The sequence below is a fragment of the Camelus bactrianus genome, chromosome 9 (assembly GCF_048773025.1).
Source record: "Camelus bactrianus isolate YW-2024 breed Bactrian camel chromosome 9, ASM4877302v1, whole genome shotgun sequence".
Lineage (NCBI taxonomy): Eukaryota > Metazoa > Chordata > Mammalia > Artiodactyla > Camelidae > Camelus > Camelus bactrianus.
In genome coordinates this window covers 28040945-28065274 of record NC_133547.1, presented here as the reverse complement: position 1 = coordinate 28065274, position 24330 = coordinate 28040945, and the positions used below count along the sequence as shown (strand labels likewise).

Sequence of the window (24330 nt, the reverse complement as noted above, 5' to 3'; positions counted from 1 at the left end):
AGGGATTGTGATGTATGCCCCCATGAACACTGTTACTTTCAATGCTCAAAACAATCTGGTAAAATAAACCCAGAGCAGACAAGTTGACCTTCCTAGGGTCAGAAAAATACCAAGTGGCATAAGCTAAGATTTAAACCCAGGGTTTCTGATGCCACACGTAATTTTTTCTTCTTAGAACTCTCTGCTATTTCACATTCACCTAATGCAAAGGTCTGCCTTTAGAAATTTTTTAGATCTAAGGTGTAAAATTGTGTGCAAGGTTCTGTTGCCCTTTCCAACTTTCTGTCACAGGATCCCTTTGAGGTTCTTTAAAAGAAAGGACCAATGAGAATACTTTAGAGTATTGTGGGGTAATAGGAGCAATTATAAATCACTGACTGAATACTTAAAAACTTTCTGCAATAATATCCAGAAGTATAAATATTATGTGTTTTTAAAAATTACCCATAATTTAAGTGTATTATTCAGCATTTTCCCTGTAAGGTGAACCTTTTACAAATCACTGTTAAAACTTTAAGAAATGTGAAAATGCAAACACAGCCACTATTTTTAAAAAACTAAAAAAATTAATCAGTAAAACGCAAATGCCCGTCTCACCTGTCTCCAAACAGCATTGGCTTTTGAAGGCATTGCACACAAGCTTCATGAAACCACTGCTTACATTTGCAGCATTGGAGCATCTTTAAATACCAGCTGTAAGAAAAGAGTTAAGATGAGAATGACTACTTTTCATGACTTTTTTTAAAGTGGCACTATGCAGAATATAGTTCTGATTATAGTATTACATTTCTGATACAAGAAGTGTTTAATTTTTTCTTCCCCAAAAGGTTATTAATACTGACCATTTCCTCCTCTCTTTTATTCATGAGAATTTACAAACTCTTAAAAGTGGCATTTACTATTTCTTGTCAACAAGTGCCTGGTTCCTACACTAGGAACGAATCCTTGTCAAAGCACAAGCTTCTGACACTGACAGTCTGAGAGGTCACTAATGTGTAGAACTATTTGCCCCATATACCAAATGGCCATAGACAGCTTTATGCTTTCACTGCATTTCTCTTATTCTTGCTCATTATAAAATGAGAAGGGATATGCCAATTTAATAAATTTTAATAATTAAAAATCTAAAATTCTACCAGGTGTAAAGGCTTTATGACAGATTCTGTTCTTTTTAATAGCTGAAGGTACAAAAACTGAATCTATAGTACATGATTTAAATATATTAATATCCTTATCTGCCATTCAAATAATGCCTTTTCTCTGAATAATTCTTTTGCTTAATAAGTGAGCCCCAAGCGAATTTTAAGCCATACACAGGCAAAGGCAAGACTACTATTAAAATCATTCAATCAAAAGACTAATGAATACTATGTGCCAGGTACTTTAGGAGCTAAAATTAAAGTGTTAGCAATATCAAACATAACATAGTTGACGTAGTCATGGTCTTTAAAGTAACAACGAACAATCGGCCTCATAAAATAATGTCTGTAATGGTTTCCACCTACTTTGAACAATACTTTAAATGCAAGGTATTAATAAGTAAAGGAGAAAGATCAATCTCTAGGTTCACTGTATCTCTTTTATAAGTGATTCAAAGAAACCAGACAGAATGCTTCTTAAAAATGTAGGTGACTAAAACTGAAAAATGTTATAAAACTTTTAAACTACAAATAAAAATTCTGTAAGATTAGAAACAAGGTAGAATGAAGAACTAAAAGTCCATTCATTTATACATTCACTTATTCACATCTTCATCCCTGGACACCTTTTATGCCCCAGCATTCTCCTAGACAGCGTTCCTGTCTTAAGAGAAGCACAGAGTCCGATAAGGAAAAAGATACAAGAAACCAATAATTACAATTTAACTAGAGTTAGATGTTAATGTACATTTTAAAAAATGTACTACAAATACTATAAACAATTTGGATTAATATCAGCTTGTATGAAAAAAAGAACTAAATGTTTCAGGTGACCACCTACAACCCAAAATGAGACAAAAGAATATGATGGGACAACCAAACAGAGGTAATAAAATCTCTCTTCACAACAACAGAAGCATAATGTCCACTCTAATAGCCGCATTACATTCTGGCAGACTATTTCTGGAAACACTGCGTTTTCTCATCATGGCACCGTATTTCAAGAGTAAAATTTCAAAACCTGGAGAGCAACAGAGTTTGGAAAGCATATCATAAAGAATGTTTTATGGGAATGGAGATTTTAGCCTAGAAAAGAGAACACTTGGTATGTAAGCCATAGGAACAGGAAATATGATGACTGGATTGAAATATTTTAAGAGCTACCTCACAAGAAAGATAAGATATACGTGTTTGATTCCAAAGAGCAGAATGAGAACTAGTGATCAGAAGCTGAAGTTCTAAACATTCTTAGGTAGAACTCTAACTCATTTATACAGCAAATATTTAATGATAAAGATGAATAAAACTACAGCCTCTACTTTCCTTCATTGTTATTTTCATGCATTTACAATTCATTATCACTCGCACAACCACAATCAACAAAAACAGAGTAGACAATATAAGCAATTAAAAGTTACTTTAAGGGCATCAAGCATCTGTGTTTACTCACTCTCCAGGGCCTCCACAATAGCAGTAACACTGCTGGACGTTGGTTTTATGACCCGCGTCCCATTCGAGGTCTGCCACACTGTAGGGCAACGTCTGCTTCATGACTTGCAATGCTTTGGCATTTGGTCCTTTCTTAAGCGCACCACCCCTCTATATTAGGGGAAAAAAGTTATTTAAAAGAGTGAAGGATAAAATTTTAAATACAATTCTGTAATTTTAAAATGCTTCTGAAACTTCTGAAGAAATTTTGATTCTAAATTTCTTACCATATCACAAACTGTTTGACCAATAATAATCTTTATTTATTTTGTCTTTTCTTTCAAATTATTGCCCCAATTCCAAGACCACTATCAGAAAACAAGTGTAAGAGTAGCTGCAAGTCACTTAAGCATCACGAGTCAAACAACAGCAGCACCTCTCTCTACCCAGCGCTGATTGCTTACTTCATTCAACTAAACTTTCAACGTACAGTCATTACGTTGATAGTGCCTTATAAATTCCATTTAGGGCTTTAGCCCAAAACACTTAAAAGATACCTTTGTTGTTGTTGCAAAAACACACTGTCGACAGAGCCATTTTTCATCTGAATCAATCACACTGGAATCAATATGAGGTGTGTGACACAACTGATGGTATCCTTAATATCAAAAAAAGCATAAAGCAAATGCTATTTTATTAATAAATACTGCAACACAATTTCAAGAAGGCATTTTAGTATTCTCTTTTCCTACATTAATACATTTACAACTGATGAATAAACTTATGGTAACAGCTTCAAATTACCAACGTAAAGAATTTTTAATCATTAATCTTCAACAGGGGTATTAAGTATAAAACAAAACTTTCCCACAAGATTCAAAGAAGTCAATGTTTACCTTGGCCACACTTATCACATATAACCATTTCATTGGGAGCTTCTGAATACTCTTCTTGACATATTGTACAGACCATTTCCCCACTTCCAGTGGCTCCTGAAATATTTAAAATATACCTTAAAAAGACAGGCATAATAAAGAATTGTTTCATATAACAAAACTAGTTTTTTGACCCAGTAAGTGGCCCATATCCACAATGTTTGTTCACTAGATCATAATGGCATCTTCTCAGAGCAAAGTACTATACACAAAATGCTGTCTCTGCTCCCTATCTGTGTTCTTCCCACCTCTAATTTAAGATGCCTTACTATCTACATTCATAATTTAATCTGCTTTTTGGCAGAGGGCATAATTTAAACTGTTCTCAGGCAGGATCATTCACTGCTAATATGCCCATTCTCGTAGGGGAGAGGAGGGCAAGAGAAGGGGATGTTCTGTAAACACTAGAACTACTCACCAGAACACACGTCTACCCATGCACACGTATTCACTCACCCAACACTGCCAAACGTCATGAGACTAAAGAAAAGGGGCAAGGAAACAGCAACGACTCCTTTCTCTCTAGATTCATAACATTTCTTTTTATTTACTAATTTATAAAAAAGGCTGAATACCAGTTATTTAATCCCCAGCTTCTGAAATCTGGAAATATGGTGCAATAATGTACCCTTAACAAAATTCCACTGCAACAGTTAGGGGTTCCACAGTTCTTAATTACACTTTTCACCTGACTAGATAAGTTATTTCTTCCTCAAACATTTTTATTCTAAAAATAATTTTATTCCAAATTTAGAATACAATTTTACCACTGTAACACAATTATTTCCGATATTCTCTTCTCATCAATTTCAATATACATCATTAAAATACCAATACACACGATTCAGTCACATACCAATGATAAAAAAATGTATAATTTTATGCTATGAACCAAGGATTGTTAGGCTCTTGATACGTATTATTTTGCTTAATTCTACAACTTGGTAGATAAATATCTTATTCATAGAGAAGAACTGAGGCTCAGAAAGACAAAGTAACTAACCCAAGGACCCTCAGTCACAGAGCATCAAGGCTAAGATTCGAACCCAGATACACCAGAGTCCACATTCTCTCCACTGTAAAATGCCTCCTTTCATTAATATTATGTAATATTTCTTCCATCAAAACCATTTTCACACTGTAGTTTTCAAAATTATGGCTTCTAATAGCTGCATAATATTCCATCCAGTGGAAAGAACCAAATTTACCTAATTACGCCTCTATTTTTAGATATGCAGGTTATCAAATTTTTTGCTTGTTCGTTTTTTGCATTTTTCCCCTTGTTTTGGCTTTTGTCCTCCTCCCTTCTCTCCTCTCCCAGGCTTTGTTCATTTGGTTGGATGTGGCTTCCCATAGTTTCTTAGTTTAAGGTTTCAGTCAGGAGAGCAACCAGCCTAGAACCTCTCAGTCCAAATCTGCAACTTCCTGGAAAAGGACCAATAGCCCCAGATTGGGGTAGGTGCCTGATCTGACTCTCACTGTAACCACATGGACTGGTGTGGGGAAAGGCAGGTCCTCAGAAAAGAGGTGCTGAACCAACAGACAAAAGTGTTCACCTCAGGAAACAATCCTGAGGAAGCAGAGAACCGCCTTTACTTGCGAAACCCAAGTATGTCTTTTTTTATCAAGTTTACAAAAACTTTCTGTGTAGCTTAGTGGCCTTCTGAAGTACCCCTTACTCTAAATCCAATTGATTATAAAGCATTTCATTTAGATAGGCCACATTTTTTGTTGTTAAAATAAAGCTACAGCAAGTATTTTCAACCAAATTTTTAACTTTTGGATTATTTCTTTTGAATAAATTGCTACAAATGACTGCCATATAGATGAAAGCATATAAAACATTTTTATGCATTTAATGCAACTGTTAAGGTAATATCCAAAATAGAAATTTATACTGCCACCAGCAGTGTATCATTTTCACAGAAACTATAACAGTATTAGGTATTACAATTAAAAATCCTTTTAAATTTATTTAATGGTTTTAACACAGTATCTCCCCATTGTAATGCACATTTCTTTGACTACTATGACTAGAGATCTCCTATTTATGTGAACTTTTTAAAAGGCTCTTATTAGATGAGTGAAATTACTCTAATGTATTATTTTGATGTATAACTACTATACAAAGCTACACTCTACACTAGAATCTTCCGTAACACCATAACACAATTTTCAGGTTCACTTGTTCATTTTATAGCAACTCCAAGTTACAGGTGTGCAACTTTCTGTGTGTTAGCAAAGAGTTAAATGGCCCAGGAGCTCTCCTGTCTAATTCTAATGACAGAAAAAGGAGCCAGTGAGGAAAGAACCACAGGCCACGGAGCTGATGCACTGGGCAGGCCACGTGTCGAGTAGGACCCCTCACTTTCACTACTACTTTCTACCTCTAGGTACAACTGGTTTCCTTCTTCCTTTCTGGAAGAGGGGAGGAAAGAAGCAGGGAGAGAGGGAAGAAGGAAACAGAAAGCCAGATCTATATTTAACCCATAGGAACCTCAAAAATGCAGAAAAGTTGAAAGGAACACACAGCTAATAGAGGGGAAACAGAAGCAGTATAATATGTTCCAGCTCCAGCAGAGAGACCCATACTTACACTAAGAAATAATTCTGTATGCAGGTAGTAAGATCTGTTCAACGTCACTACAGTTGGAGACCACCTGTCCTCCTCCTATCCCTTTTCTCACTGACCCCTCAATTTGAGATTCACAACCTAATTTTAGTCCTTTAAACTGATCAGTCCCAAAAATGGTAAGTTTCTCTGAAAGACATTTTACTAGGGTAACAGCTATTGAGTTCCCCACCTAATCCTTGAATACCATGTATAAAGATGGCAATGAGAACATTCCAATTCCTTTCCCAAAACTTTTTATTCTCTAAGAAAAATTAACAGTGAGATTAAGAAATAGAACACAGGATAAAGCTGCACTTGGGATTCAAATTAAAAACCCAATGGATAAATACTTCAAGGAATTTATGTCTCCTTTCTACAACGGGAGATATAAAAATGCCTTAGTGCAGGCCCGTCAACCCAGTAAAAAGAAAACCACAAGTGGGGCTTTGAGGGGAGGGTACAGCTCAATGGTAGAGAGCATGCTCAGCATGCACGAGGTCCTGGGTTCAATCTCCAGTACCTCTATTAAGAAAAAATTTTAAAATAAACCTAATTAACACCCCTCCCAAAAAACTTTTTTTAAAAAGTGGGGTTTTAGTGGATAGCAAAAATATTCTGACTTTTAATATTCACAATTTTTCATAAATAAAGCACTTTCCATGAAAGAGATGCCTGGAATAACACCTGTGCTTAACAGATGCAAAGGGCACACAGCAACTGCAGTTTGAGAACACAAAAAGCAGTACGAGAAACATACCTATAACCAAAACAAAGCACACCAGTATTCATTTTTACCTGCACCCAAATACAGCCTCATTTTCCTATCTAAACATAAAAACCCGTAATTAAGCAGTAATTTTAAACCACTCTTATTAATGAATACTCTAGTACTCTAAAGCTAATGAATATGTTCAAATTCCCCCAAACATCTGGCAAATAGTACGTTCTCAACAAATACTAGTTCTCTGTGTTACTTCGTACTAATGTAAGTAACAGTTAAGGTGAAACTCAAAGTATCACTCATATTAGTAGCTAAAAATTTTTCTTCAAAGTTCTTAGAAGGGTCCTAACAATAATTTATACAAGCGTATCAGTGATGCACCCTTCCTCTAATTTACCACTATCCTAACAGAGCAATTGTTCCTCTCGTGGTCTATAACAGACTGTAACACTCTGAACACTGTGAAGAATACACTGATTTTCTTTTAGCCTCTCCTCAAAAGTGACCATGAGTTATCTTAATACACTGTACTTAACAGACAACACTAGAAAACGATAAGCCGAAGAAGTTAAAATTGCAGTATAAATCATGTCCAAGAGAAATAGTAGCTAGCACCTGCCTGTTTGAATGTCCTTCCAGAGAACCCAGGATTTAGAACTGTCTTCAAATATGATGAAGCAGCTCTGTTTCAATATGTTTATCTGAAATAAAGAGGAAAACATATGATGATATTTTAAAATTAAAAACAAAGTTAAATTTAAATTAAAGATTATTGAACGTTAACTGCAAAAACAGCAAAAGCTTTATTAAGGTAACTTGCCTTTTTGATAGTTCCAAGATAAAACAAGCCATCTGACCATCTAGCTAGGACATCCTGACCCTCTTCAAATTTACATGCTGGCTTTTTGACTTTATGTCCATCCTGTAAAGACAGCTTGGTCAAGGATGTTGGGGTCTTTTGGTTTCGACGTAAAGGAGACCGCTTGTGGACCAGTGAATTACCTGCCCCTGTAGAGTCTCTGTTTAGGAGATTTAAAAAAAAAAGTGTAAGATTGATTTACTTATAGAACTTATTTTATACCAGTGATGTACTTCATGTATTAATCAAAAAATTTTATTTATTAAAACCCTTAAATTTAGGGAAAATATTAACAAGTACCTCAATCTAAAAAAAAAAAAAAAAAAGTACCTCAAATCACAAATATTCTTTGGAAACAAAGAGGTTTAAAACAAAATGATAGCAATTCTCAATATTCATTCAGTGTCAACCTTAAGTGAGGCCAAGATTCAGCAATCACTCCAAGGTAACATATTCAGGGCAGTTATCATCAAAACAGCAGCTCTAAGTAGAAGTGGGTAGGCCATGGTCATGAGCAAAGAATGCCTTGAATCTCATGACTGGGTTTAGATAAACCAGAAGTTGCATGGCATAATTTCATAAGCTTTTGAGAAAGAATAAAAACAATTATGCCACATGTAAAAATCACACTAACCAGTGACTCTGGGTACCTGGGCATATTCAGCTCATTGGAAGGGTAGCTGTGATCCCCCTACAGGGAGTCACTACTGAATTAAGCCTCATTATTGATGGAAATATGTCACCATCCCGCAAATGTGTAGACTGGAAGTTTAAAAAAAAACCTGAGAGTCACCAATTCACAAAGTCATATTCAAATAAGAAGCCAAATGTAAGATCATTTACATTTTTTTAAGTAAAAGACCCCAAAATTACATTGTAATTTATATATTAGTTATTACATAAACAGCATAGCATATCACCATCAACTTTCATAGGGGTAACAAAGCAGTATTTGTTTGGTTTCACTTTCCCAATTTATTTTATTAATTAAACATATAACAATATGTAAAACTAGATAGATGATAATTCAAAAATAGCACAAAACTTAAGTAAAAACAAACAAAACAAATGGAGAAGAAAAAATGTTTCCAATTGGGAAAACCTATTTTCAATTCCTAAGAACAGACAAATTATGGGAAATTCTGTCACAAACTATAACATGAATGAACCTTGAATATGCTAAAGCAAAATAACCCAGACAAAAAGGATGGACATTGTATAATTCCACTTACACAAGGTAATTAAAGTAGTCAAATTCATAGAGATAGAGAGTAGAATGGTGGTTGCCAGGGGCTGGGAGGAGGGAGGCATGGGGAGTTAGTGTTTAAAGGGTACAGAGTTTCAGTCTGAAAGATATACTACATTTAAAAAATATCCAAAGGAGTAATAACTAATATCATCCCAAATTTGCAAGAAATCATCAATCTATACATCAAAGAAGCTAAACAAACTCCAAAGAGTTTGCAAAAGAGATCTACATTCAGACACACCACAGTAAAAATGTAGAAAGACAAAGAGAAAATCTTGAAATCAATCAATCAATCAATCAATCAATCAATCAATCGTCACATACAAGGAAACCCTAATAAGAGTAAATTGTCATTAGAAACAATGAAGGCCAGAAGGCAGTGAGATGACATTCAAAGTGCTGAGGGGAGAAAAAAATTGTCAGTCAAGAATCTTATACCCAGCAAAACTGTCTTTAAAAAATGAAGGTGAAATAAAGATACTCCCAGATAAACAAAAACTGAGAGAATCTGTTGCTAACAGAGCTACCTTATAAGAAATACTGAAGGAAGTTCTTAGCACTAAAATCAAGTAAACCAAGGTAGAAATTCAAATACACACACACACACCCCCCACTGGAAAAGTTAACTGAGTAATTATAAAAGACAATATAAATGAATATTTCTTCTAAAGCAAGCCTATGAAACAGTATGTATATAACTGCAGTTGTTAGGCCTGTAACATATAGGAATGTAACAACACAAAGGAGGTGGTGGGAACAAAACTATTTAAGTAACAACACCAGACAGTCACTCCAATCTATAGGAACAAATCAAGAAAACTAAAAATGGTAAATAAAAAGTAAATATAAGTGAAGTGAGTGCATCACTTTCAGAAAATACCTACCATAAACCCAAGCTAGTCGTTGTTTCAAGTACAAAATGGTGTTCCATGAAAGTTACTTTAGCTGGCAACTCAAACAATGGCATAAATACCTTATATATAATTCCTATTTCATCACATACTATATTAAAAACCTAAAATTCAAGATTAAGATTTAGTGAAAATAATTTTTACTTTCATGAAGAATGTTCTTCAGTGAATTAGGGATTTGTATGTGCATGTGTGTTACACGTGTGTTTTGTTTGTTTTACTGTGAATGCTCAAAAATGAAGAATACTAGCACAGTTTGAAGCTTTGTTTCATGCTAAGGTACACAATCTGACCACACTTCAGTACTATAATTAAAAGGATTAGAAGTCTGACAAGATGAGGGCTAGAGAGAAGTAAAAATGGATGAATCACTACAATAAATTTTATCAGCAGGAATGCTCAATGCCAAGCTGAGAACTTTCTTTCTCTAGACAGTAAAACAATATAATACCTTCAAAACAGTATGAAAATTACTCTATCAGCAAGCAATTTTCTAGAAAGCTAAGAATTCAGTGGTCACAGAGGGATTTTGCTTCCCCTAAGGGTAACTTAAAAGCCTGAGCAATATAGTTACAGGTTAGAAATGACCTCAATAGAATGCCAGGGTGACTACGAGGGCCCAGACTCTTCCATTTGCAGAGTGCAAGATGTACAAAAATCAGAATTGCAAACATTCCCAGATACTTTCTTACATTCTGTTATTGCTTCAACAAATTCTCTCCCTTTTTCTTTTTGATGGCAACGTCTGTCTCCATCTTACTCTCCACCATCTTACTCCCACTACACAGTAAGGTCTTTAGACCATAAGAAATGAACTATTAAAATTTTTTTCCCATCTCCTACTGCTTGCAACTTGCTTCTGTTAATATTCCTGCTGTATTGTGTTTCAATGATATCTAACCTAATAACAGCTGCCCTTGATTTCTTATGCCCTTTCCCTCCACTATCTCCTTAATTTTTCCCCTTCCATTCACAACCAAACCTCTGGGGAAAAGTTACTTGAGTAACTACTGTGTACTCAACCATATATTAAGCCTTCTGCATATTTATTCATTCGCAAATCATTTCTGAGCCCCTATTATGAGCCATTTACTGTGCAAGGGGAAGAGAGATAATACTCAGAACAATGCCATGAAGACACTTTTATAGATGATGATCACAAATCCCTTTTTACAAATGAAAAAACTGCAACTCTAAGAAAACAGATTGAACAACTTCACCAAGGTTATACAACTATAGACCAGAGCCAGCATTCAGCAAATCTTTCTATTGGCACCTTCCCATTAGCATTCACCCATTCTTAAAAACTTGCAAGGGTTGTAGAGGGGAAAAAGGAGAACTAAAATTTCCTTGATTCCTTGTGCCCCTTCCACCACTTCCCCTTATTTTTCCGCCCATTCATAGCCAAATCTGTGGGAAAAAGTTAAACACACTTAACTGACTCCACTTGCACAGTCCTCCCCACCTAGTCTTAAACCCACGGAAACACACACTGCCCCACCAACCCAAACACTCCACCAGGGAATGCATGTCTGTGATACTCTCATTCAGTTGTATCCTCAATGCTCTATATAGGGCAGGGTACGTAAAAGACAGAAAGGTTATATGGAATTTATAAAGTTCAACTCAATTAAAGAAAAATCTGTATTTAAAGTAACTTTTTTTCTAAAAAATAACTATGCACAAATAATTTCAGTTTTGCTCTGAGTAAACAACAGACTCTAATTCACATTATAAGGTGAATACACCAGTTATCCATACAAACACGGAAAACATAAATCATGTATTACATAAAACAACTTTAATAAACAGATATTTTACAAAAGTATTTCCCTCTTTTAAAATTCCTCTGCCCAAAGAAATTTTAGAGAAAACAAAGAAAGGGCAAATGATCCACAACACACACCTCAAACGTAACTAGGATAAACAGTGTACATTTTCCCCTCTAAGGAACTTCCCTCCCAATATTGTCACTGATCACTTCCTTTCTCTCTAGAAACATACAATACAGGTAACGGTAGCAGGAGTCAAATCATATTTCAAGAATACTCACTACTACGATCACTATTTGCTACACTATTTGACAACACACACAGAGACTACTTCTATCTATAATGCTACCATTATTAGAGAGGCATTTTTTCCTCATCACCACCACCGATACCCATCTTGAAATAGACTGTCTGGACAAAGCAGCTTCTTCCCTTGAAATCAAGTGGAGACCAAGGGTTCTAGCCACTTCTTCCTTCTTGGTTTACTATCTTGCAATAAATAAGACCTTGACTTAAGAACTTGGGAATTGGGTACATAATTCAAAAAGTGTGGCTTTTTCCCTCCCCACCCATTCCCCAATTTATCCTCCCAGCTAACTAGAACACTACATGTGTATTACTGGTGAGACCATGGACAGTTTATTTCATCTGTCTGAAATAACCTCTGAGGACTACTACAAGGCTAACATTAAAACACATGGGTTCAGACTTGAAAAAGTATAATTTCTCAAAAATGGTAGAAGAAATATTAAAAAATACAACTCAATTTCAGGTTAATTATTTTTCTTTCAATAAATACTTGGTAAGTACCTGTTCGAGGCCTGGTGAATAAGGTAGTCAAGATCCCTATCTTCAGCACCCAAAATTTTGGTAGGGAAGACTCAGCTAGACCTTTCTTCTTAAGGCTGCTTTCCCAAAGCCCATCCACCAAGTTCAGGTTAGACGTTTAGTAAACCGTAGTTCTCTCATCACTGTACTTCCCACACTGTGCTCCATATGCCTACTTACTTGCCTTTATCTACTCCTCACCCACTAGTTTGTACTCTGAAAGGGAAAAGATTGCCCCATTTTGTTTACCATTACTTCCCCAGGACCTAGCACAGGGCCCAGAATGTAGTAGGAACACAATAAATAATCAGTACATTACCAGTAGTAACTGGTAATTTAATTAAAAGGCAGTATCTAAGAGCCAAAGGACTCACCTCCCTAGCAGGAACTTTCATCCCTCTAACTGCGCTGCTTAAGGTTTCCCTCCTCTTCTCTGACAAACCCAATAAGCCATGATAAATCCACTACAATCATGTCTCTGGCACCCATGCCACTAATCTTCAACCCATGAAGTATCACTTGGCAGCAAAGAAAGGAAAGGAAGAAAGACCTAGTCCCAATTCACCCTGCCACCTCCCACTGGAGCACTCCCACCCTCTTACTCACTCCAATCCACAAAGTCAAAAAAATATGCACTGGCGGAAGAGAACAGTACTGCTAAAGGAGAAAGGGTAGGAAAAACCTATTCTGCTGTCATCCTAACCCCAAGCGTCACAGGTCCTGATCAATCTCACCTCGTTCAAGAGCAAAAGCTGCCATCCTTCCCAGGCTCTTTCCCACAATGTCTTCCCTTCCCCAGGAAAAGTAGCACATGTGTGGGTATATTACATACGAAGTATATAACGTAACCTAACAATGATGCCACTTTCGGTGGGGCCTTTCACATACATACAGTTAAATTCACGAGGCCACGGATGGTCAAAGCAGAGCACAGGTACAAGGGAAGCAGAAGGCAGTCTACCAAAGCTTGGCCCGGCATTAAAGCATTGAGGGAGGAATTCTCTTTTATCTCTTGAGGCAAGGATAGTAAAATAAAGCCTGAGACTGGCTGCTTTCTTTCCGGCTGTGATTTCAATGAAAGTAGAACACCAAAGGGGACCAGGGTCAGACCTACAGGACAGAAAGTATAAAGCAGGCAGCCTAATGGTTGTTCTACACAAATCCTTAGTTTCAGAAATAATAAAGACATAATAATGCATACTTTAAAAAAATCAAGTACAGAAAGGATTAAAATGAAATGCAGTAGTTCCCCACCAACCCCTTTCCACAATCCAGTCCTGCTCTCCTGAGTCTGGTGCTTTCAGCTCTTTCTTCTGGGAGGCACCACTGTATTTCTAAATAACGTGCTTATATTTCTCTTTTTTAACTGATCAATTTCAGATCTGACTATTATAAAAAATTATATCACTAACTCCCTTTCTCTATAAATCTTACTGGACTATTTTCATTAAATCAATAAAGTTTTACTTAATTAAAACTGTTAAATATTAATCACTGCAAAGCTAAATGGCATACATTTGTTAAACAATCTTTCTTACTCACTTTTTATTTTTCCCAAAATTGCTTATTAATATGCCCCTTTATTGTCACCTTGTTTCAAATTGTCAGGGATAATTTCACACTGTTCTTATTTCCACAGGTAACTCCAGCTTCTAGAGTTCTCCGTGTTCCTGTACCAATCTGCATTGATTACCCTCTCAGCCCTGTCATCTTTGAAGTTTGCCTTATCACTTTGTTTTCTCGAACACATACTCTTATGCTGGAGCAGTGACGCTTGCAATAAAAAGATGTGTGCATCTAAATTTTCTGAATCTTTATGTATCACACTATTTCAGTCCTACCTTCACAACTGATAGCTTTCTGGATACTGAAATTTATATTGAAAAGAATTTTCCCTCAAAAGTCTGATGGTATTCCTATACTACATCCAGCACTCAGCATTGATGATGAAAAATCTGATGCTGTTCTGATTTTTTCTCCTTGGTAGGTTACCGATTTTTTCCCTTTAGGAATTTTTTAGGTACTTCCCTTATCATAGTTGTCTTTAAAATTCCTAAGGATGTGTTTAGATGGAGACTTTTCCTTCAATCATACTTGTTCAGCTCTCAGTAAACCCTTTTTATTACCTATTCATTCAGGGATCATTTCTTCTGTTTCTTTTGGGCTCTCCTTTCACGCAGCAGACTTTTCTCAATTATTGAATGATCCTCAGTTATCCACTAACACTTCAAATTGAGGTTATAAGAATTTATATGGGAATTCTCCATACGTTATGCAGTTTCATATGTTATCCAGTCTGATGAGCTTTGCTTTAGGGTGGCTAGATGGGAAGTCAACACTTAGACTGGAAACCTCTAAATGCCAAGATGTGAAGGTCTTTCTTCAGAACCCCCTCCACATTCTTTACCTGAAGGGCCAGACAACTGGGTGTGGTGGGGAGTGTCCATACTTCTACCACCTGTGGCTGTTATCCTCTCCTCCTTCACCTCGCTGGAACACCTGGTCAGGGTTGCTACTAGTGGCTCAGAATCAGCAGATACCTTAGTTCTACTGCTGGGCAACACTGAGCAACACACATTCAGTTACAGCACAAGGTTGAATCTTGAAACCATTATTATGTGCAATAAGGATTAGGAACATTACAAATACTTTGTTGTTTTTTTTTTTACAAGGAACGTAGGTTTTTTTTATGGGCATGAGTAAGGAGGGGACGGCGCCAAGGCTCTCATGAGTGCAGGGCCTGCCATTTGTCAAGGGGGCAATGATTAGGGATGTATCTGACCCCACAGCCATGTGGGATGAGCTGCTTTTCTGTTACCATGTTTTCAAATTCATCTGCATTATATTTAGTAAATCCCCATTTCTTAAAGATGTTGATCTTCTGGTGGCCGGGGAACTTAAACTTGACCCTGCATAGGGCCTCAATCACATGTTCCTTGTTCCACAGCTTGGTACAGATGGACATGATGACTTAGCCAACATGTGCTCTGGGGCTTTCCAAAAGCACCACACCTTTCTGGAGCCTAGGTTGGGAACAACATGCCAGACATGAATGTCCACTGGGAAAGGATGTCTCCAAGGTCCCTTAGCACAACCCATACAGGCAACAGGCTGCATACACTACCAAAGAAGCTGCTGTTTGCAGCCACTGCACACTGGGCCCCCACAAGGAAAAGAGCACAGTCGGCTTAATTAGCTGCAGACATTACAAGTAAGTTATACGACAAATTATAGACTGGCTGACTTGGAATTCTAATCCCCTTATAATGGATTATATGCAAAAATACAGACTCATTAAACAGCTAACTCATACACTTTTGTCTCTACTTGCTGAAAGCTGAAAACTGTATATCAGAACAATATACTTTCTAATTAACCAGATCATTTAAGCAACCAAAACAGCCCAGTCCCCAAACTGTTTTGAAGAAGAGTCCAATAAAAGTTAAGGAAAATCTGATTTAATTTAAACTATATGGCTGTGGTCATTCAGTAAATATTTGCTGAATGCCTGTAACGCGCCAGGTACTGTGCTAGGTGGTAAGAGAAACAAGTATGAAAGAATATATGACATAATACCAAGGACCCACAGCCTAAGTGGGGAAACAAAAAGGCATACAAAAACAATGTAACAGAATTCCTATACTTAATAGACTCAAAAAGAATTTCTAATCTATCCAGGAGCAAGAAACAAGGTCAGTCAAGACTTCATTGGCACTCAGCTATTAACCTGAAAGATTAGTAGTTTCCCAGACGAACTTCAGGAGGGCTTCGTAAGCCTAGGGAATATATGCAAACGCACAAAGTTCAAAGACAACACAGTTTTCTAGGACCAAAACTTCAGTGTAGTTACAGCTCAAATTACAACAGAGAGTAAGTGGCAAAGATAACAGTGGACAAATGAAAAAGGCCCAAGTTATAAAGGTTTAAAGATCTTCCCTCTCTGTCTAGTTCACTGCTATGCATTCCATGGATCTAGCCCATAACAGGTTTCTGATACTGGCTGAATGAATTAACGTAAATAAATGAATAAATGCATTCAGAGGAGACAAAAGATGAGAACTCTCATAACTCTACAACAATCTACGAACAAGAAAAGAATAACATGAATAAGGACCACAAAGAAACTGGAGTGAAAAAAAGGCCCTGGGTAGTAGGGTTTTGAGTAACCTAATTCATATACTTTACATTTTCCAAGGTTTTATTTTAATTATCATAGAATGACCATGAAATAATTTTACAAGTGGACTGGACAGATACTAAGAATTAACTCGATATGATATTAAGAACAAAGGAAAAATTGAGAATAACTCCCAGGTTTTCAACTTGGGAAACCAAAAAAATGGCATGAGAAAAATTAGGAGGAAAAACAGTAGCAAGATTAAATTATCTATGTTTCATCCAAGAAAGGATGTCTGTTAGACAAAATATTTATAAACACTGACCATATACAGAGCCATAAAACAAGTCTCAACAAATTTCAAGCTAACTACAATGGTATAAAACTAAAAAAAAAATCAATAAAAAATTTAACTTAAAAGTTTAAAAATCAAGACATACTTCTAAATAAACCATGGGACAAAGAAGCAATAATCATAATGGAAAATATCAAGCATTTTGAATTGAACAATTACAAAAATACCATATATTAAAACTTTTAGGATGTAGCTAAAGCAGTACTTAGGTAAGTCTTAAAATTAACTATATTAGAAAAGAAAAAAATTAAGGAAATTGTTTTATTCAAGTGATGGGCAAAAGAATCCTCTAAGAAAAGGAGTCACCACAGAAATAGATAACCAATAGAGAAAACTATCATAAAAAAACAAGTAAAGACAACTAAGAAAAAGCAGAAAATAGTGTATCAGATGTACCTAATAGGTTAGGTAAAATGAGTAATAAAAACTGTTAACAATTTCAAAGTCACCAATGATCACTGAGCTTAAATGTCAGACCATATGGGGTTCAGAAGTAAAGACTGGAAGGCTGAGTTTAGCTTACTCTTTCTAAAAGCTTAGCTCTTCATGAAGGTTAAAGGACTTTTCAAGGTGGGAAAAATTTGAGCATTAATACAAGCTATTGGTTACAAGAATGAAGAAGTTGTTGAAATTAGATTATTTACTAACCATAAATATTCATATTCTAAAAAACCTATTGTTACTTTCATACACTGATGAGTAAGTCTGAATCTTCTGTGTCAAACATATTAAAAGCAGAATCAATTTTCTAGAAACTTATGACCTAATCATTCCAAACAAATGGAATTTGCATTTCAAATTACAAGTGAAAGAAAATACGTGGCTTATCACTATGTCTCTAAAACTTTATATAGTATCCAGCACAAGGGAGGTAATTAATTATCTCTTGAATAAATTAATAAAAGCCTATACTCAACCAATACACATACTAGTAAATAAAACCTCCATCCATCAGGCAAACAGCACTATCCTATGCATGCACACATTCTACTACACAAAAAGTAAAAACTCTTTTTAAACTGCACTTAATTTCATTTCACTTGAAGACTGAAACTAAAAGCAGAGGCAAATTCTCCACCCCAACCTCAGGTTTGGCCTGTACCCTCTAGAATTAAAAATAGTTTAGCTACCTAACAGGTCAGGCAATGACAGAAGTGTTTACAGTTTCAATGAGTGTGGCTTTGGCTCTCTTCATGAAATTATATAAAATACATTTAAATACCGTAAAATTTAGGATAAAGTATCAGTTTAATAGAAAACTTTTTCTTTTAATTGAAGCATAGTCAGTTTACAATGTTGTGTCAATTTCTGGTGTACAGCATAATAGTTCAGTCATACATATACATACATATATTTGTTTTCATATTCTTTTTCACTACAGGTTACTACAAGATATTGAAGTTCCCTGTGCTATACAGTATAAACTTGTTGCTTATAGGTTTTTGTGAGGAATCCTCCTGTATTTCAAAGCGAGAGAAAACTCTGCCACAGTTCAGTAGGTGTTCCGTGCAATTCAATGGGTCTATAGATATAATTCTTGGTCTATTTGTGGAAGAGGGCGAGCTGTGAGTCCCTCTACTCCGCCATCTCGGCACTTTCCCAAAACTTCTGTATGTTCAGGCTTTTGCAAGTGTGTAATATTTTGTGATCACAAAAAGATTTTTTAAACTATTTAAAAAGATCATAACTTTAAGAAAATTGTAAATGACACAGAATTTCACAATGACATTTTAGTATTTGCTAATAATATTAGTTTGCAGATCCCTGATGATACACTGGTTGTGAGATGATTAGTTATCATGCAATATGCAACAGACAGTAGGTAACCACAGATATAGAACACCGAAACCAATAATGCTATTAATGTACATAAAAACCATAGATAACTATGAGTTAAGTATAAATATTCATTCATGTTCAAGTCCAAAACTGGTAAGGTTGATTGCAATACGTAAATGAAACTCCACTATCAATACAGGCAAAAATGAACGGATTGGAAAGTTCAGAATTTTCATTACAATCCTGCAGAATTTGGTCCTAAGGCCAAATAGAACTGAGGTATTCTTGCTGCAAGCCACTAACTCTGCCCTACAGTTAAAAAGGTACAATTCCAAAAAGCATGAACAGGATCTTGGGTAGCTGAATAGATTTTAAAGGGCTTGAAAACACCTTCACCTTACTATAGTGTTTAACTTTCTCAAGAGCATTCACATCTCATTTTCTCCTAATAACGATGCCATAAGATAGGAAAGGGAGACTATTTCCTTTAACAAGTAAGAAACCCGTAACTCAGAAATAAAATCATTTCCTTGAAGTTCTGAAGAAAGTCACACTGTCTTTGAAACAAAGTTATTCTAGATATCTGTCATTTTAGATCTCAATTATGAACTGAAGTCACAAAATACCCTGGGAAGGCCAAGAACATTTTCAGACTTAACAAATGGTGAAATCAGGTCATTCACTGCCACTAACAAGCCTCTTGTCCATAGTATATTTAGCCACAAGGCTTTTACAAGCCTAATTTACCAGTGATGAAATGCCTTTCTGGAGATGCTTCAACTTGGATGTTAAGTTTCCTGGGATAGGAATAGCTGGCTGGCCCTGATTCTGACACAATAAAAAGCTCAAAGACAACTGTCTCTAGTTTACTCTTTCAAGCCTCTGCATTTAAGAGTCTCATACCGATAAATACAAAAGGATTTTATAAATAGTTCAAACACAAACAAAACTGGGACATTAGGCTATTTATGAGACTGAAAATGCTACAAATAGTTAGTGTTCTCCTCCCATAGAGTATTACATCTTTGCATCTCAAGATCTAGCCATACACGTCTCCTTTCAATTCTTCAAAGCAAAGATCTTTCTCACCCTGACATTCATACATATTGTGCCGAATCTCAAAAGCCTGCCCCAACTCCTCCACTCTTTGAATAGCTGATTCTATTAAGTAATTACGTGACAATAGTCACCCTCTAAAATACTCTCTATCAGAGAATTCTTGTTCTTTAAAGTACATATTATAACATAATTAATTTTTCTAAATTCTTTATTTTTAAAATTGCCAAATATAATCAAAATATAATAATCATTAGTATACTCTTCACCTAGATTCACCAATTAATATTTCACATTTTTCTCTCCCTCTTTCACACACATACACACTTTTTTTGCTGATCCATTTGAAAGATACAGATACTATGACACGCCATCAGTAAATGCCAGCATGTACGCCCTTAAAACAATGATCTTTCTCTTATATAGCCACAAGGCCATTATCATACCCAGCAAATTTAACATTAATAGCATCGCCTGATGTACAGTACAAATTCTCCTATCTGACACAAAAATGTTCTTTAAAGCTTTTTTTAGAATCTAGGATCTAGTCAAGGTTCACTCATTGCATTTGTCATGTATCTTTTGTCTCCTTTAGTCTTAACTGTATCCTTGTTGTTTTCTTGTTCAGTTTTGTATTTTTAACCCAGGACATTTTTTCAAGTCAGCTGTCTTGGTAGCATGCTACGCATTCTGGATGTATCTTGTTCACTCAAGATTAAAGTCAGGTTAAACAGTTTTAATAAAAACACTATGTAAGTGATATTGTGTGTTTACTTGTTTACTGTGTGTATGTCTGTGTCTTCCTTCCCACTCCCTCCTCCAAAATATGGCATACTCCACAAAAAGAGTGAAAATGTCCATGTTGTTCCACAATGCATCTCTAGCATCTAAGACTACACTCTACATATAAGGTACTCAATAATATTTGTTGAACAAATAAGAAAATGAATTCTCCACAGCACATAGCACCGAAGTACAGTACTTTTTTCAGGATGAGTACCCAACAGCTGTTGGGTTGCTGACACATGATTAAGTCATGCTGAGTTGTTGATGTTAACTTGTAATTAAGAGGTAATGTCATTAGGATCCAAAACTATATTATGATGAGAATGTTTTGAAATTTAGTATAAATGTACTTTTAGTACTAGGTAAGTGTTCTTAACCAGAGCTGCATAAACTACTCTTCTGTCTAATGGACAGTCTATGAACTGCTATCAAAAAGACCTCAGGAAAAAAAAAAAGTCCTCAGACTGTCATTAGAGGGGTACAAGTGTCCATAAAGGCACTCTAGGTGCTGTAATTAGACATACATACTAAGTTACTAACACACACCAAAAAAAAAAACAAACCACTTTTAAAAAACACTGTAATCATTTCTGCTTTGTATACACCTTCAGAAAGAGGAACTTGATGGCAGGTCTACTGGGGTGCTCAATTCCTTCACTCAAAAGGTAGAGTCTTACTCCAGAGAAAACAGAAGCTACAAACATTAAATTCCTCAACTTTCTCCTCATCCCTTTCCCCCTAAACCTATCCACAAAAGCAAGTACCTAATTTGCTTCTCCAAGAAGGTCATACCTCTTCTCTCTAGTATTAGAGATCTGACATTGAGAATCTCATTTTATTAATTATTTCCTTTATTTTAAATCTACAATTCTTCTTGGTGTAAATCTGCCATAACCAAAATCAAATTAAAAACAAACAAAACAACAAAAGTCTTTACAAATTATATCTCCATTTTTCTTTCTTTTCACTAATAAACTTGAAAAAAATCACATTCCACTTAATCCAAAGCAAGCTGACAGTTCTGATTACTTTTTAAGTTGCGTCAGACCTCCAAATGACCAAATACCAGACAATGCTCTAATTTCAGCTTTCATTGTACCCAAATCTTTACATAGTAATTGATGAAGATGACCTACTGCTTGAAATTCACCTCTCTTAGTTTCTGAGATAACCCTCACCGCTAGTACATGACTCTTCTCCCTCCATCTGACTTTTCCTGTACTGATTCTTCCTCCTTTGCCAACTCTTTAAATGGTGGAATTGCCTAGGGTTCCCTCTTCTTGTTCTACATATTTTGCTTGTCCTATATAGTCATGTTCTTATGGTTCATCTAATTTTTGTCAGCTGACAATTTTGAAATCTTTTATCTCTGGCCCCATCCTATCTCACAAGATTCAGACCCTTATTTCCAACTGCCCACTAGACATCTCAAAATGGATTTGCCTAGCACCTTTAACTTAACAAAACTAACATTTTCTTCAAATTCCTCCCCTTTCTCCAGTACTCCTTATCTCAGTTAATACCATCACTATCTGATCATCTCTCAACCTAGAAATTTGTTATTCTTGATTTCTCCTTCTTCCCTAACCAAATATTCACCAACCCTGCTGATTCCTCCTTAAAGACCACCTCTCAAATACTGCCTAAAACCACTGCCTTATTTCAAGTCATTAACAGCTCTCATCTGCACTATTACCACAGACTCCTAACTGATCTTGCCACTAACCCCATTGCTTATTTAATGCACTTTCAGTTTGCAGTAAGGAAACTGTTCTAACCACTCACTCCTTTGCTTAAAGAGCTTCAATGGGCCCTATGCCTAAAGAAGTCATTAACTATAGGACATACAATTTTCACATCTTAACTCTATGAAATGCAGGTCAGTCTTACAACTAATGGTATCTTCTAATCACTAAGAAGCCAAGCAGCAGCAGCAGCAAAGCACTCCTCACAGCCAATGCATGTGCACACACTAAGAGCACCAGCATCATAGTACAAAGAATGGGTATTAGGAGCCACTGGGGAGAAAATATTAAAGAAAATACTGAGGCATCTTTTAAACCTCCAGAAAAACAAATGATTTTAGAAGAAGTTGGGGTACACAGCTGGTTTCCTTAAGTGAGAATCAGGAAAAGACGTGCTCTACTTAACTATAAACCTGCAACACAGCCCAACACCAATTTTTATACAATTATTTTAATTCTTACATAGATTAATTTAAGAAATACTGTCACCAATATTCATGGTGGCACCAAATTGATACTGAGGGAAAACTATGCTATAAAACTCAAGTAGTGATTTAGAATACACACATAAAAAAAATCAGAACTAATAAATCAGTTCAGCAAGATTGCAGACACAAGATTTACAAAATCAATGGCATTTCTATAACCTAGCAATGAACAATGAGAAAATGAAACAGAAAAAATTCCATTTGCAATAGCACCAAAAAGAACAAAATACTTGAGAATAAATTTAACAAAAAAGTGGATGGCTTGTACACTGAAAACTACACAACAAAGAATCAAATCAGACCTACATGATTGGAAAGACATCCCATGTTCATAGATGTTAACATGGTTAAGATGGCAGTATTTCCCAAAGTGATCTACAAATGCAATGCAATATTCACCAATATCCCAGCTGCCTTTTTTGCAGAAGTTGACAGACTGAGCCTAAAATTCACATAAAGCAAGGAACCCCAAATACCCAAAAAACCTTGAAAAAGAACAAAACCAGTGTAAGCACTTCCTAATTTTAGAACTTAAAGCAACAATAATCAAGACCTTATGATACAAGCGTAAGGACACATAGATTGATGGAATGAAATTGAGAGTCCAGAAATAAACCCTTACATTTATGGTAAACTGAGCTTTGAAAACACTGTCAAAACAATTCCATGGGGAAAGAAGAGTTTTTTGAACCAATGGTTCTGGGAAACTGGTATTCACATGTGAAAGACTAAAGCTGGACACCTACCTCACACCATATACAAAAATTAACTCAAAATGTGTCATAGAATAAATGTAGTAGCTAAAACTATGTAATTCTCAGAAAAAAAGCATAGGAGTAAATCTTTGTGATCTTGTGTTAGGCAACAGTTTCTTAAATATGACACAAAAAACATAAGCAAAAATAAAAAAAGAAAAAGGGATAAATTAAACTTCATCAAAATTTAAAACTTTTGTGCTTCAAAGGACACCATCAAGTGAAAAGACAACCCACAGAAAAGGAGAAAGTAAATGCAAATCATAACTCTGATAAGGGACTTGTATCCAAAATACATGAAGAACACTTAAAACTCAACAATAAAAAGACAAATAATCCAATTTTTTTAAAAATAGGCAAAGGACCTGAATAGACATTCTTCAAAGAAGGTATACAAAAGGCCAATAACTACAGGAAAAAGATGCTCAACATATTAGGCATCAGGATAATGGAAATCAAAACCACACTGAGATACCACTGCACACCCACTAGAATGTTTACAATCAAAATGACAGACAAGCACAGGCAAGGATGTGGAGAAACTGGAAGCCTTGTAGTTCCAGGTGAGGTTGTAAAAGAGTGCAGGATCTCTGGAAAACGTTTGGCACTTCCTCAAAATGTTAAACCCAGAGGCATTAGCTGTCCCAGCAATCCCACTCCTAGATACGTGCCCAAGAGAAACTAACACTCATGTCCACACAAACCCTATACATGAATGTTCACAGCAGTATTATTCAGAATAGCTAAAAAGTGGGAAAAAACCAAATGTCCATCAACTGATGGATAAACAAAA

At 35.8% G+C, this 24330-nt stretch overlaps 1 protein-coding gene and 1 non-coding gene across 6 annotated transcripts in view; both read right to left on the bottom strand.

Annotated features, from left to right (window-relative positions):
* MTF2 (metal response element binding transcription factor 2) overlaps positions 1-24330 on the bottom strand; it is a 57617-nt gene that overhangs the window by 21140 nt on the left and 12147 nt on the right. For 3 of the 5 annotated variants that reach the window (XM_010950403.3, XM_074369975.1, XM_074369976.1), the window contains 6 exons: positions 7658-7856; positions 7457-7538; positions 3464-3559; positions 3125-3225; positions 2590-2738; positions 598-693 (listed from right to left, as the gene is read on the bottom strand). In XM_010950403.3, the coding sequence (XP_010948705.1) occupies positions 598-693; positions 2590-2738; positions 3125-3225; positions 3464-3559; positions 7457-7538; positions 7658-7856 (723 nt within the window). The remainder of the gene's footprint in view (positions 1-597; positions 694-2589; positions 2739-3124; positions 3226-3463; positions 3560-7456; positions 7539-7657; positions 7857-24330) is intronic. The other 2 variants (XM_010950404.3, XM_074369977.1) reach the window with 1 other exon arrangement.
* On the bottom strand, positions 15524-15658 carry LOC123615518 (small nucleolar RNA SNORA70). The gene has a single exon (XR_006723150.2). It is a non-coding gene; the product is annotated as a small nucleolar RNA SNORA70 (small nucleolar RNA).